Below are 13979 nucleotides of genomic sequence, written 5' to 3'. Positions count from 1 at the left end.
AGGTGAAACAACAACAGAAGATGGCCATAAACTGTACTACAGTGGACTACCAGATGTTCACGAACAAGGAGTAGGATTTCTTGTACACAGGAACTACAACAACTGCGTTGTGAATTGTTACCCTATATCCAGCCGACTCATCTCCATACGTTTAAAGGCATCACCCTTCAATATCACCATCATTCAAGCCTACGCTCCTACATCAACATATGACGATGAGGCAGTAGAAGAGTTTTATGATCAATTACAGGAAGTGGTCAATAAGGTCCCGAAAAAGGACATCCTTGTTGTACAAGGAGACTGGAATTCCAAAGTAGGATGTGACTCCTATCAAACCTGGAAAGGCACTTGTGGAAAATACAGTAACCTCTCAACCAATGAACGAGGTCGAAGACTGTTAGAATTTGCGAAATACAACAATCTCTTACTGGCTAACACACTAGGATGCCACAAAAAATCGCGTATAACCACATGGCACAGTCCGAACGGAGAGCACCACAACCAGATCGACTATATCATGGTGCAACAGCGTTTTAAGACAAGCATCCATACAGCTAAAACAAGAAGTTTTCCTGGAGCTGACATTGGAAGCGACCATGACCTTGTTATGACGACCCTTAAAGTACACCTAAAAAAGGTAACAAAACAAGGACCTACCAGGATAAAATTTGACCTGGACAAGCTGAAAGACCCCCAAGTAGCTGCCATATTCGAGGCACAAGTAGGAGGACGCTTTGCAGCCCTCAACATCTTGGACTCCAATGACCAGGATATTGATACGCAAGTCAATATGCTAAACACACCAGTCACAGATACAGCCCTGGAAATATTAGGGAAGCTCCGCCCGCCCAAAAAACCCTGGGTAACAGAGGATATACTCCAACTCTGTGACAAGCGACGGGAGCTTAAAGGGAAAAAGCTGTCCGACCCAAAATATGTCCAAGAATACAAAAGCGTCAACAAACGGATTAGAAAGGGAATGAAAGAAGCGAAGAAAAAGTGGATAGAGAATAAGTGTCAAGAAATTGAACAGGGACTTAATAGAAACAACAGCAAAAAAGCGTACCAATTAGTAAAGGACCTCACTACTTCAAAGCATGGAAGAACCAACACAATACAAGACAAAAACAACAAATGCTTAACCGAGGACAAAGATGTGTTGAAAAGATGGACGGAATACTGTTCAGAGTTGTATAACTTTGAAATCTCAGGAGATCCAGAGATACTAAATGTCCCGACAGTTTCCAACATTGACGACTATCCGATTCTTCGCTCGGAAGTAGCAGCAGCAGTAAAAGCCCTGAAAAAGGGAAAATCGGCCGGAGTTGACAACATTCCTGGCGAACTTCTTCAGGCGGGAGGAGAAACTATGATAAACGCACTCTATATGATTTGCAACAAGATCTGGCAATCAGGAGATTGGCCCAAACCCTGGACCCAATCACTCATAATAACCCTTCCAAAGAAAGGCAACTTACAACTCTGTCAAAACTATCGCACCATCAGCCTCATAAGTCATCCCAGCAAAGTACTGTTAAAAATCATATTAAACCGGCTAAAACCGATAGCAGACAACATCATATCAGAAGAACAAGCAGGTTTTAGACAAGGTCGCAGCACAACAGAGCAAATCCTAAACCTCAGAATACTCTGTGAGAAATATCTACAACACCAAGAGAATCTTTTCCATGTCTTTATTGATTTCAAGAAAGCTTTCGATCGAGTATGGCACGGAGCACTCTGGGCGACAATGGAAAAGTACAACATTAATAAAAACATAATCAAAGTTATCCAGAACCTCTACAAGGAGGCCACCAGTGCGGTGTATTTCAACAATAATATTGGGGACTGGTTCAAAACCACAGTTGGAGTAAGACAAGGCTGCCTACTGTCACCAACACTCTTCAATATCTTCCTTGAAAGGATAATGGAAGATGCCCTCGAGGGCTATGAAGGTACTGTTAGCATTGGAGGAAGAAGAATTACTAACTTGCGCTTCGCAGATGACATTGACGGCCTAGCAGGGACAGAAGAAGAACTAGCTGACCTGGTGATGCGCATTGACAAGACTTCCGCAGCATATGGCATGCAAATAAATGCCGAAAAAACTCAAATTATGACCAATAGCCAGCAGGGCTTTAAAAGAGGCATCAGTATTGGAGGTGAAAAGCTCACTAGTGTTAACAGCTTCAAATACCTCGGAGCTATTGTCTCAGATGAGGGAGCAAAACCCGAATTATTGGCCCGAGTAGCACAGTCCACAGCAGCCCTTTCAAAACTTAAAATAATATGGAAAGATAAGGGCTTAGCCCTCGGCACCAAAATTAGACTGATGCGCTCTCTGGTCATGGCCACATTTTTATATGCTTGTGAGTCGTGGACGTTGAATGCAGAGCTTGAGAGGAGGATCCTAGCAATGGAATTGAGATGCTACAGAAGGATCCTAGGCATCACATTCAAAGACCGCATCACAAACCAAGAAATCAGAGACAGGGTTACTGTAGCGATCGGAGCTCATGACGACCTGCTTACTATTGTGAAAAAAAGAAAGCTTAAAACCTTTGGCCACATTACGAGATCTACGGGGCTCGCAAAGACCTTTCTTCAGGGAACAGTGCCAGGGATAAGAAGAAGAGGCAGACAGAAAAAGCGATGGGAGGACAACATTAAAGAATGGACAGGCCTGCCATTGAGAGAGGTTCTGAACAAGGCAAAAAAAAGGGAGGAATGGAGAAAGACGGTCGACAAATCTTGCCTGGTGCCCCAACGGTCCAACAGAATAAGGGATAGGTAAAGGTAAAGGTAAAGGTGGCTATATGGTATTGAAAGCTGAGGAGAAATCTATGTATGTATATATAATTATATATATTTATATATTTTATTTCGAAAACGGCTCTAACGATTTTCTTTAAAATTTCAAGGTATATGTATATAAATTTGAAAAAATTATCAATTCATTGGCTACAAGGGGAAATTACGAGGTCAACCGTTATATCGGTTTGAAAATGTTTCATTATAGAAAAATTAATTTTGGCTAGAATGTTTTATGAATGAAAATTTTTCATGACGTCAAAGTGAAAAAACACCGCTTAAGTCAGTAGTCTTACAGCAATAAATTCTTTTTTCTTTGCAAATATTAACACGTTTTAATGAATCAATAGACCTAATTAAACATTGGCGCACCATCTTATTGTTGGCTCTATTAGCTTAGTCAACAAAGTAAAAGTCACCTACACGGCTCTCCGCAATTAAAGTGTAAACAATTAATAAAACTTGCAAAACACAATAACCAAACATACCTCTGCACATTTATTTCATTTTTTTTCTTCCATAGTTCCATAATAAATTAATCTACTAAGTGTTTGTAAAAATCTGTGTATTATTAAAATATAAAGTAAAAAGTTATGAATATTTATGAATAGCATTGTAATAATTTAATAACTTTTTCTATAGTGCAACTTTTATGTTTATAGTATTGACAGAGCGCTACGGTCCAATCTCTATGGTGGGAGGAAGGGGTATCTGGAAGCAGGTTTCTTCGATACCTTTATACAAGCCTTGTATGCATATTTTACGTGACTACAAAGCACCAGCTGCGACCCACAGAGTTTGCCACATCCAATGCTAACGTAACCATTATATATCGGTGGTCGATTTAGATTCTCTTTTCGCCGTCTACGTCTGTCTTTGGCGGTGGATTTTCTTTTGGGTATCCCGTGGCCTTTGTAAAAATCTCCAGCTATCTCGTTCTGAAGCAACCTGCAGTCAGATACCCTCTTCTATGTCAGTTACTTAACTATATAGAAGTTAGCACTTGTTACGTAAAGGGAGAGTGATTCTTAAAGGATTACGGGCACGACATGGCCTAAATTGTGCCGATGTGCCTAAACTCAAACTATGTCAGTTAATTAATAATTGAATACTAATTTATTATTTTTGGATTCATTTGTGTATTGTCATTCACTATGAATAGCTTTGCAAAAATTTCAACTTGATCTTAAAATGGGAAGTGTGAGAAAAAAGTGTCGAAACGTAATAGGGGATTAAATCCACATATACATCTATAGATCTCATTAAGTAGCATTTATTCACCTTATTTCGATATCAACGAACAAATTAATCACCAACAATTAATTAACTAATTGGTTAATTGTTTTGATTGATTCATGTCTGGTCAGGTTCAATGAATAATTGCAAAGTCTTAACTTAATGCGAAAACGTAAAAATGATAGAAAAAAACATGTTCTAACTATTTAGCAGACAGACAGAGTGATGTGATATAAGCTTTGTAACATTATTTTTAATCGCAGAAATATAGTGTCCTTACAGTGAGAAACATATTATCACATGGTTCTGATGTAACACCTTGCCACGATGGTTCCGTTTGAATTGACTATTTTTCTAATAACTCTATGACATCTGGTGATTTCTGTAGTCAATCTCACTAAATTCTCCCAAAGCCACAAACAGTTCTATACAAATTAACCATATTGGCTTATTTTCATGCTCTATAAAAGATAAAGGTCTGTTCATTTTTCCTGGTAGTTTCTACATTCAGAGTCTACTTTTCGTGTCTTCGATTCTCCTATTTCATTAACGAACAAATATTAAATATTACGGCACCCTGAACGGTCGAAAGATTGACTATCCCGCCACACCTGTTATTTTATTGCTTAATGATACTCCTAATATTGTACACAGTGATGCTATTTTGTATTTATACATTTAACATTCAGGATTATTTACTGTTTGAGTATTTAGCTTCACTTGGTATAAATTTGTATTAGGATCAACAAGTTAGTTCTTGAAGTTACACTAGTTTTTAATTGTTAAGAGTTGTAAAAAAACCAACAACAATTAATTAAGATAGCCAATTTAAAGGTTTTTTAGAATAAAAAAACAGACTTGACCAATATAATTATCAATTAAATTTCTTATTCTTTCCTTTAAGTGAAACTCCGATGGTTTTTCAAATTTGAGTTATTGACATATAAATTCTGGGTAAAAAGTTGTAACAATAAACATAATACCATTTTTTATATAGATGCTTAGAAACTAGGGGTGCACCGGATAGTACTTTTTGATATCGCCGGAGCCGGATACCTAAGTGTTTTGTACATAGCTTGTGTTGCTGAACATTCTACGAAACTGTTAAATAACATACCTATATTGGTTGGTTTTAATTTTTTTCCTTTTATATACCTTCTTGTTTTAAACTCTGTTACTGATTGATTTTTTCAAGCTTAACAGTATTTATAAACAGATAGGCCTATCACAAATTAAGATGACACCAACTGTAAAGGATGTATGTAGTCCTAGTGTAGTGTGTATAGTTGTTTGTGTTACCATCACGCATTTTTTTTCCTTGGGCATACGCACGCAATAGTGTTGGGTGGTCAGTCAAAAAAGAAAACACATTGGCATGGTCAGTCAAGCATATAGACAAATTATACGCGTCCATTAGTTACAGAGGTCAAGGGTTGTTGTTGTTTTTTTTACGCTCCAGCGTATTGTTTCTTTGTTTGCTAGCTCTAACAGCTGTATTATTGTTCAATTTCTTGTATGCGATCTTAAAATGTACTGTAAGGTTTTCCTTTATTTATTAAGTCTAAGAATTAAACAATGAAATTAGCTTTCTTTCTAAAGGTTTTAATACAAGGCAAAATTACACACACGCCAACATGCACATCTTTGTTTTATTTTATAAGAAACATTAAATGCAAAGAACGTATGTTAGAAACATCTTCCTTAATTATTACTGATTTTATTAGTGGTTTCAGTAACTGTTACAAAAGTAATTATAGTAAGCCTATGGATGTCAGGTGTGTAAAAGTCGCCCTGGGCTGATACACAAAGGCTAAGTACGCATCTTAAGTAAAAAAAAATAGTAATAAGAAGGAGTTAATTGACTGTCACAAATTATTAAGAATATCGTTATGAAATCAAGACACTTAACTGCAGGAGTAATATTCAAGTTAACACGTTAGAAAGAGTATTTAAACGGAATATTTATTGACAGTGTAATATCCTTTGTTAGCACGTTGAGTTTTTTCATTCTGTCTATCAATAAATTGTGTGTCAAGGTCCAAATAAATAAAATAAAAAGTAGGGGGTGTTTAGCTCTCCATTTAAAATTTAAAGATAGCCCTGGTCATGTCTTTTACGCTAATATAGATTTTTTTCTACAAAATAATAAGTTACTGGCTTACTGGGCTATGAAATCTCGCGATTTGTGTTCTGTGTAGCTTAAGGTCACTCGTTTAGGTGTGATCTTTAGTCCAGCTTAATAATTGAGATTTATATTTAAATAACTCAGCACACTTGAAAAGGTGTGTCCTCTAGTCCAGCCACGTGATTCAGATTTTTCTACCCGTGTAGATGGTGGCTTGAAGTCCAGCCCCTTAATTAAGATTTACTACTAAGTAAACAAACATAGTTCCCTCGTGTGACTTATAGAGAGTGCTTACGTCCATCGTATCTGACTTGTGGTTACCTGAACTCAATGTGATGGACTAAACAAATAAAAGGGGGTGGGAAATATACCTGGTTACCTTAGTAGAGGTGTAGCTCTTGTAGTCCAGCCCCCTAATAAAGATTTACTACCAAGTAAACAAACTCAGTTCCCTCGAAAGGTGTGACCTCTAGAAAGTGTCAATACCCTGACATTAAACCTATGTCCATAGTATTTAACTTGTGGTCACCTGTCTTTAAATAAACTTAATGTGATGGAGTACACTTATAAAAAGGGGTGGGAGTTGTTCATCTCTACTCTGGAAATATACCCTCACAGCTAGACAGACGTCTGGTCAGCATCAAGTAGTCTAGGAATGTAACACTTTAACATGTTAACTAACCTACTCAAAGGTCAAGATAAATTGAAAAATGTGCCAGCCATTGCTGCTCTGTATGTAAAGCGCATTTATGATGTAAAATTTCATTTCTATTTATATTAAGTTATTAACACGCATTGTCTTTATAATAAACGATGTTTGGTGCATATTCATAATGGCTCTATTTTTAATCACATTATTTTGTTTTAATATAAAAATTAATACATTCTACAACAGACATTAATGGAACGAGGTCCACTTTATGCATATTAAATAGGTGTACTATTTACTATCCGGTTTACTATCCAGTAGCAATATTATATCGCCGAATAGTGAAAAAATGCCTTCCATTAGACAAGCTTTTGTTGTTTTTTAAAGCTTTTGTTGTTGTTTTTTAAAGTCTTATTTATATTTGGCTTTTTTAAAAATCTAAATAAAATGTGTAAATCTACCTACCTGCTAGTAAGCACGCGATGAATAGATTTAAACACAAAACTTGCTTTATAAATAACATGTTGTCAGTTCTTTTGAGCAAAACAGTTTTATCCTGGAAGTAACACAGACAATAATTTCATATTTATCTAATACGCCAATGAAGCACAACCTTTTCATTTAGTGGGCCATATTCATTTACTGCTTCTTTGTCACGGGCCACATCACAGCAAAAAAAATAAAAAAATATATATATAAATAAAAAAAAAACCCAGCTTTTCAGCTTAATTATTTAAGTGGTCAGATAGCTCAGCATCACGGGTCATATGTGGCCATCGTCTGTAGTTTGGCATATATATATATATATATATATATATATATATATATATATATATATATATATATATATATATATATATATATATATATATATATATATATCAGGGTTGGACTTAACCATTGTGGGGCCCTATGCGAAATGGATTTTGCTGGGCCCGGTTTGGGTAGGGAAGCGGATAATAAGTGAAATTTAAGAGTTTGTATTAGAAAATAAATTCGTCTATGCATTTTATTCATTCTTTACTACGTACCTACAGAATAACTTTAGAGCTTTACGACCGGCCACAGCAAAATAAATAAATAAATAAAAAAAAAATAAAAATAAATATAAATTAAAAAAAACAGCTTTTCAGCTTAATTATTTAAATTATTTAATTATTAGCTCAGCATCACGGGTCATATGTGGTCATCGTCTGTAGTTTGGCATATATATATATTCGGGCAGATGGAGCTCGTCAGCCTAGTAAGGCAGTTCATCTAGGAGAGGGGTACTCTGACTTCAAACCCCCGCTGCCTTGCGGTACTGAGGCTTCGGGAGACAACCTCGAGGAGAAATCAGGAGTGAAGCCCCTTAGGCGTTGGGAGTATCAGCTGCGAAATTCCCTCCGGCAGCTTCTGCAACTGAGTTGGTGCCAAATGTAATGCGATGCGTTCCTTTGGATCACATCAGCAAGGTCGAGAGAGGGATCATGACGCATGGGCCACCCATGACCCCTTTATCCAAGGCCCAGGAATGCGCCCCGGAGAGGAAACTCTGGTGCTGCTGCAAAGCGGCTAAAACAACAAGGGAGACAACAGTTACGGGTTATAAGTCCAACTTGATTGGCGTAATGTATGGACGCCACGGGTTGTCTCTGACGGTGGGAGAGGTCTTCGCGCCTCACTGATCAGCTACCGCCCGCCTCAACCTGGGCAGCCCCCAGTCAGTTAGGTGCTGATCCGCCACAGCCTGCCTTAGAGCTTAGTTTAAAACGACAAGTAGGCTGGAAACTTGCACCAAGCAACAAAAGAAGAAAAATTAAACTGAAAAAGAAAATCCCTGTCATGCGACTGGCCACTTGGAATGTCAGGACAATGTGTCCTGGTCTCACTGATGATCTAAGGCAGATCGACGATGCAAGGAAGACGGCAGTTATAAACAACGAGCTAAAAAGGCTACATATCGACATTGCAGCCCTGCAAGAAACCCGACTGGCCGAAAACGGCATGCTCCGCGAGACTGACTACACTTTCTTTTGGAAAGGGAAAGCACAGGATGAGACTCGAATACATGGTGTGGGCTTTGCTGTCAAGAACAGTCTTCTTCCCATGATAGTCCCTCCAGTTGGTGGCTCGGAACGGCTACTAAGCATAAGTATGATGACAGCATCTGGAAAAGTCACTCTAATTAGTGCCTATGCCCCCCACACTAAGCTCGCTTCAGGAGGACAAAGACAAGTTCTATGAAGACCTCAAAGAAGCCATTGCAAACATTCCTCAAAAAGAACATATGATCCTTCTAGGTGACTTCAATGCCAGAGTAGGATCAGATCACACTACCTGGCCAGACTGTCTTGGGCTTTTTGGAATCGGAAAGATGAATGAGAACGGACAAAGACTGCTTGAATTCTGCACATACCATAAGCTCTGCATTACCAACACATACTTCAGAACAAAACCACAGCACTGTGTCTCATGGAGGCACCCTAGGTCTGGGCACTGGCACCAGCTGGATATGATACTGACACGAAAAAAGGACATTGGAAATATACTGCTGACACGTAGCTACCAAAGCGCGGATTGTGATACTGATCATACTTTAGTGTCCTGCCGGACAAGACTGCTGCCAACTAAGATCCACACATCACAGGGAAAAAGAAAATCACGCCTGAATACTACTAGCACAAAAAATCCTGATCTTTGCACCAAATTTGAGAACAAATTAGAGGAAGCTTTTAAAAACTTCTCTGTGACTGAGGTAGAAAAAAGCTGGACGTTTATGCGTGATACAATCTACCAAACATCATCACTGGTCTTTGGAAACAAAACCAAGAAAAGCGAAGACTGGTTTGAAGCTAGTCTACCAGAAATGGAAACTGCCACTACGAACAAGAGAGCAGCCATGCTAATCTACAAGAAGGATCCCACCCCAAGCAACTTAAAAAGGCTCAGAGCTGCACGTAACAATGCCCAAAGAGTAGCGAGACAATGTGCTAACAAATACTGGCAGGAGCTATGCGAAGATATTTAATCTTGTGCCGACTGTGGTAACATAAGAGGACTATATGAGGGCATGAGAAAGGCCTTTGGACCTCACACCAGCAAGTGTGCTCCTCTCAAGTCAAAAGATGGCTCAATCATCAGCGATCGTGCGCTGCAAATGGAACGATGGGTTGAACACTATGCAGAACTCTACCAGATTGAAAACGCCATCTCACCAAATGCTGTTTCCAACTTCCCATCACTTCCAGTTTTGACGGAATTAGACGAAACGCCCTCAGTAAAGGAGCTGAGCATTGCCATTACATGCTTGCACATGGGAAAACACCCGGAGGAGATGGCATTCCTGCTGAAGTAATTCAGGCTGGAAAACATGCCCTAATCAAACCACTCCATGAACTGCTAAGCTTGTGCTGGGAACAAGGAATGGTCCCCCAGGAATTGAAAGACTCCAACATTGTTACAATTTATAAAAATAAAGGCGACCGCTCTGATTGTAACAATTACAGAGGCATCTCACTGCTTAGCATAGTCGGAAAGGCTTTTGCTAGAGTATTACTAAAGCGATTACAGATCCTGGCAGATCGTGTTTATCCAGAGTCGCAGTGTGGCTTTAGGGCAGGTAGATCTACAACAGATATGATTTTCTCTCTTCGGCAGCTACAGGAGAAGAGCAGAGAACAAAAGCAGCCCCTCTTCATAGCATTTATTGATTTGACCAAGGCCTTTGACCTTGTTAGCAGAAGCGGTCTGTTTGCTGTACTAGAGAGAATCGGCTGCCCAAATAAGTTAAGAAAACTAGTATCAGCTTTTCACGAAAATATGCAGGGCACCGTTCAGTTTGAAAGTTCTTCCTCCAGGCCATTCTCCATTAAGAGCGGTGTAAAACAAGGATGTGTACTGGCCCCTACACTATTTGGCATCTTCTTCTCAGTCGTACTATCCAGTGCTTTTAAATCCCTGGAAGACGGAATATACATCCATAGCAGATCCGATGGAAGGCTCTTTAACCTGGCACGTCTTAAAGCCAAAACGAAAAGGCGTCGTATCTTGATAAGGGAGCTGCTGTTTGCCGATGACGCGGCACTCGTATCTCACTCACAAGGAGGTCTACAGAAGCTAGTGAACGCCTTAGCAGCTGCTTGTCAAGAGTTTAGCCTTACTATAAGTCTCTCCAAGACCGAAATCTTTAGACATCGAGCTGACAAAAAGGATAGGAAAAGCTACCACAGCATTGGCAAAACTCTCCAAGCGCGTCTGGGAAAATGGTAAATTGACCACAGCGACCAAAATCCTAGTCTACAACGCCTGTATTGTGAGCACTCTCCTTTATGGCAGTGAGAGCTGGTCAACATACATGTACCAAGAGCACAGATTGAATAGTTTCCACTTGCGCTGCCTGAGACGCATAATGGGCATCTCTTGGAGGGACCATGTCTCCAATCAGGAAGTTTTAAGATTGGCCAATATGAACAGCATGTATGCTCTCCTGACACAAAGAAGATTACGCTGGCTCGGACATGTCACCCGCATGCCAGATGGCAGAATCCCGAAAGATATCTTATATGCTGAGCTTGTGGAAGGAGTCAGACCCAAGGGTCGCCCAAGACTAACATATAGAGATGTCTGCAAGCGAGACATGAGAGCCTCAGGCATCAGCGAAAGTATATGGGAAAACATAGCCAAAGACCGGAGTGCATGGAGACAGACTGTGCGTGCTGGGACAACCCTTGCTGAGAACAAAAGAATTGAAGCGGTTTTAATCAAGAGGGATAAAAAGAAAGCTGCCCTGTCTGCTAGCCCTAAATCAGAGGCATACACATGTACGAATTGTGGCAAAGTCTGCCGTTCTAGAATTGGCTTGATTAGCCACACCAGATTCTGCCCCGTCTCAAGATTAAGCCAAAACCAGTGACTCATTTGGGCGCATCCATTGCCTTTCGAGACAAAAGGAGCCATATATATATATATATATATATATATATATATATATATATATAAATAGCAGGGTTGGACTTAACCATTATGGGGCCCTATGCGAAATGGTTTTTGAGGGGCCAAGTTTAGGTAGGGAAGCGAATAATAAGTGAAATTTAAGAGTTTGTATTAGAAAATAAATTCGTCTATGCATTTAAAGAATAACTTTCGAGCTTTACGACCGGCCATGCAAAATAGCGGCGTATATTACGCCGCCGGTCGACTAGTTTTATATATTTTGTGGCTTCCTCTCTTCGTCTTAATAAAAATAGAGACTGTTTTCTTGTGGGTTTTTTTTGGTCAGTTTTAAAATGTTTTCACAAAAGTAATCAAAATATCTCTCAAAGAACGAAATTAAACATCAGGGAATGTCCACGTCCTAGCTCTTGCTAATCAATCTCTACAAATTATCTCCCGTAGTTTAATTAGAGGAGGTGCGGTGGCTGAGCTGTAAAGCGCTTGGCTTTACCCTGGGATCTGGGTTCGAATCCTGGTGAAGACTGGGACCTTTAATTTCAGGATCTTTGGGCGCCCCTGATTCCACCCAGCTTTAATGGGTACCTAACATTAGTTGGGGAAAAGTAAAGGCGGTTGGTCGTTGTGCTGTACTTTTGGTTGAATTAGAAAAGTTGTTCCTCATCAAATTTGTTGTCTAAACAAAACTAAAACTTTTGATCTGTTCTGAGATGTTCTAGACGTTGAACGACCTGTAGCTACAGATGAGAAGAAAACATCCAAAAAATGATTTTCTTATCACCGAAGACACGTTTGTGTTTCAATATTTATTTATTATTTTAAAAACTACAACACCCAAAAGCTTCTGACAAAGAGCCATCTGCCTTAGTCGAATGAATGGTGTCTATCGAAAATGTTGTCAGAGTGTCACATAATTCTGCCTTGGCTTAAAAAATTTAATAGGTGTTAGGATTGCAATGGTAAATATATGGAATATCTGATTTGAATAATTATTATAATAATTTTTAAATTGAATTGATTTATCTACATATAAATGTTATATAAAATTAAAGGAAATTTTTTCCCGGCTCTTAAATAGCATTTATCGTTGCTTCATTTGTGATTTGAAAGATTTCAAAATGCTAATTATAAGCAAAAAAAAAAAAACAACAAACAAACAAACAAGAAAAGAAATACTCACCATACAACTAACCTACAAAAAGAATTAAGCATGACGTAGGTATACGTAAATATAAAGAAAAATTAAAAAAAACTTTAACAAGGAAAGAATAAATATTTGCAAGATGACCTCGGCTTATTTTAGATGACACATTCCAGTGGGTACTTGAAAACACTTTTATAATACAGAAAGAAACTCAAAACAAGAGCTGGCTCATTAGATAAAAGGAAATCACTACTAAACTCTGCACTGTCCATTTAGAATAGAAACACTACTAGTTGCTGGTTGTCAGTAATAACTTCTGAAGATTATATTAATGAAATTTACTGAAGAAAAGCATACAGTTATGACATTATATTTTAGATATGCCACACAATCTATCTATCTATCTATCTATCTATCTATCTATCTATCTATCTATCTATCTATCTATCTATCTATCTATCTATCTATCTATCTATCTATCTATCTATCTATCTATCTACCTATCTATCTATCTATCTATCTATCTATCTATCTGTCTATCTATCTATCTATCTATCTATCTATCTATCTATCTATCTATCTATCTATCTATCTATCTATCTATCGATCTATCGATCTATCTACATATCCGCGCAGACCAGACCTAAACCTTCTAGTGGGGGGAGGGGGGCGGGCGGTGAAATTGTTTTTGGTAGAAAATTCGTCAACAGCATTAGTTACACAAATCTCTCTCACTTCCTCTCTCTGTTTATATATTAGTAATATTTATATTTATATATATATGATTATACATAGAGTTGGGAGTTAGTGCTAGCGGATACGACCCGTGGCCTGCGGCCCTTTGTTTGGGTACTACTATTGTGGGTTGGGTCTTAATCCTTAACCTTGCTTCTCTTAACTTTTATATATATATGTCATGGGGCTAGCCAGGATTTTTTTTCGGGGGAGGGGCTTTGGGGGGATTTTTTTCTCCCCCTCCGCCTCCCCTTTAGCGAGAAAAAAATATTTATGTCTATGTATGTGTGTGTACATAATTTTTATTACATTCTTACCCTTCATTCTTTCGGAAGACGTTTATTGTG

General features: G+C 38.5%; 1 protein-coding gene across 4 annotated transcripts in view; it reads right to left on the bottom strand.

Moving 5' to 3' along the window:
• LOC106074461 (uncharacterized) overlaps window positions 1-13465 on the bottom strand; it is a 56562-nt gene extending 43097 nt beyond the window's left edge. The window contains exons 1-2 of one of the 4 annotated variants that reach the window (XM_056032548.1): window positions 12934-13465; window positions 7287-7377 (exon numbers count right to left, since the gene is read on the bottom strand). In XM_056032548.1, coding sequence (XP_055888523.1) covers window positions 7287-7377; window positions 12934-12936 — 94 coding nt within the window. In that variant the 5' untranslated portion in view covers window positions 12937-13465. Of the gene's footprint in view, window positions 1-7286; window positions 7378-7852; window positions 7882-12933 lie in introns of those variants that run through there. The other 3 variants (XM_056032550.1, XM_056032547.1, XM_056032549.1) reach the window with 3 other exon arrangements.
• Window positions 13466-13979: the final 514 nt, after the last annotated feature.

The sequence above is a fragment of the Biomphalaria glabrata genome, chromosome 6, assembly GCF_947242115.1.
Source record: "Biomphalaria glabrata chromosome 6, xgBioGlab47.1, whole genome shotgun sequence".
Taxonomy (NCBI): domain Eukaryota; kingdom Metazoa; phylum Mollusca; class Gastropoda; family Planorbidae; genus Biomphalaria; species Biomphalaria glabrata.
The sequence above is the reverse complement of the archived record's forward strand: the minus strand, read 5'-3'. Positions and strand labels throughout refer to the sequence as shown.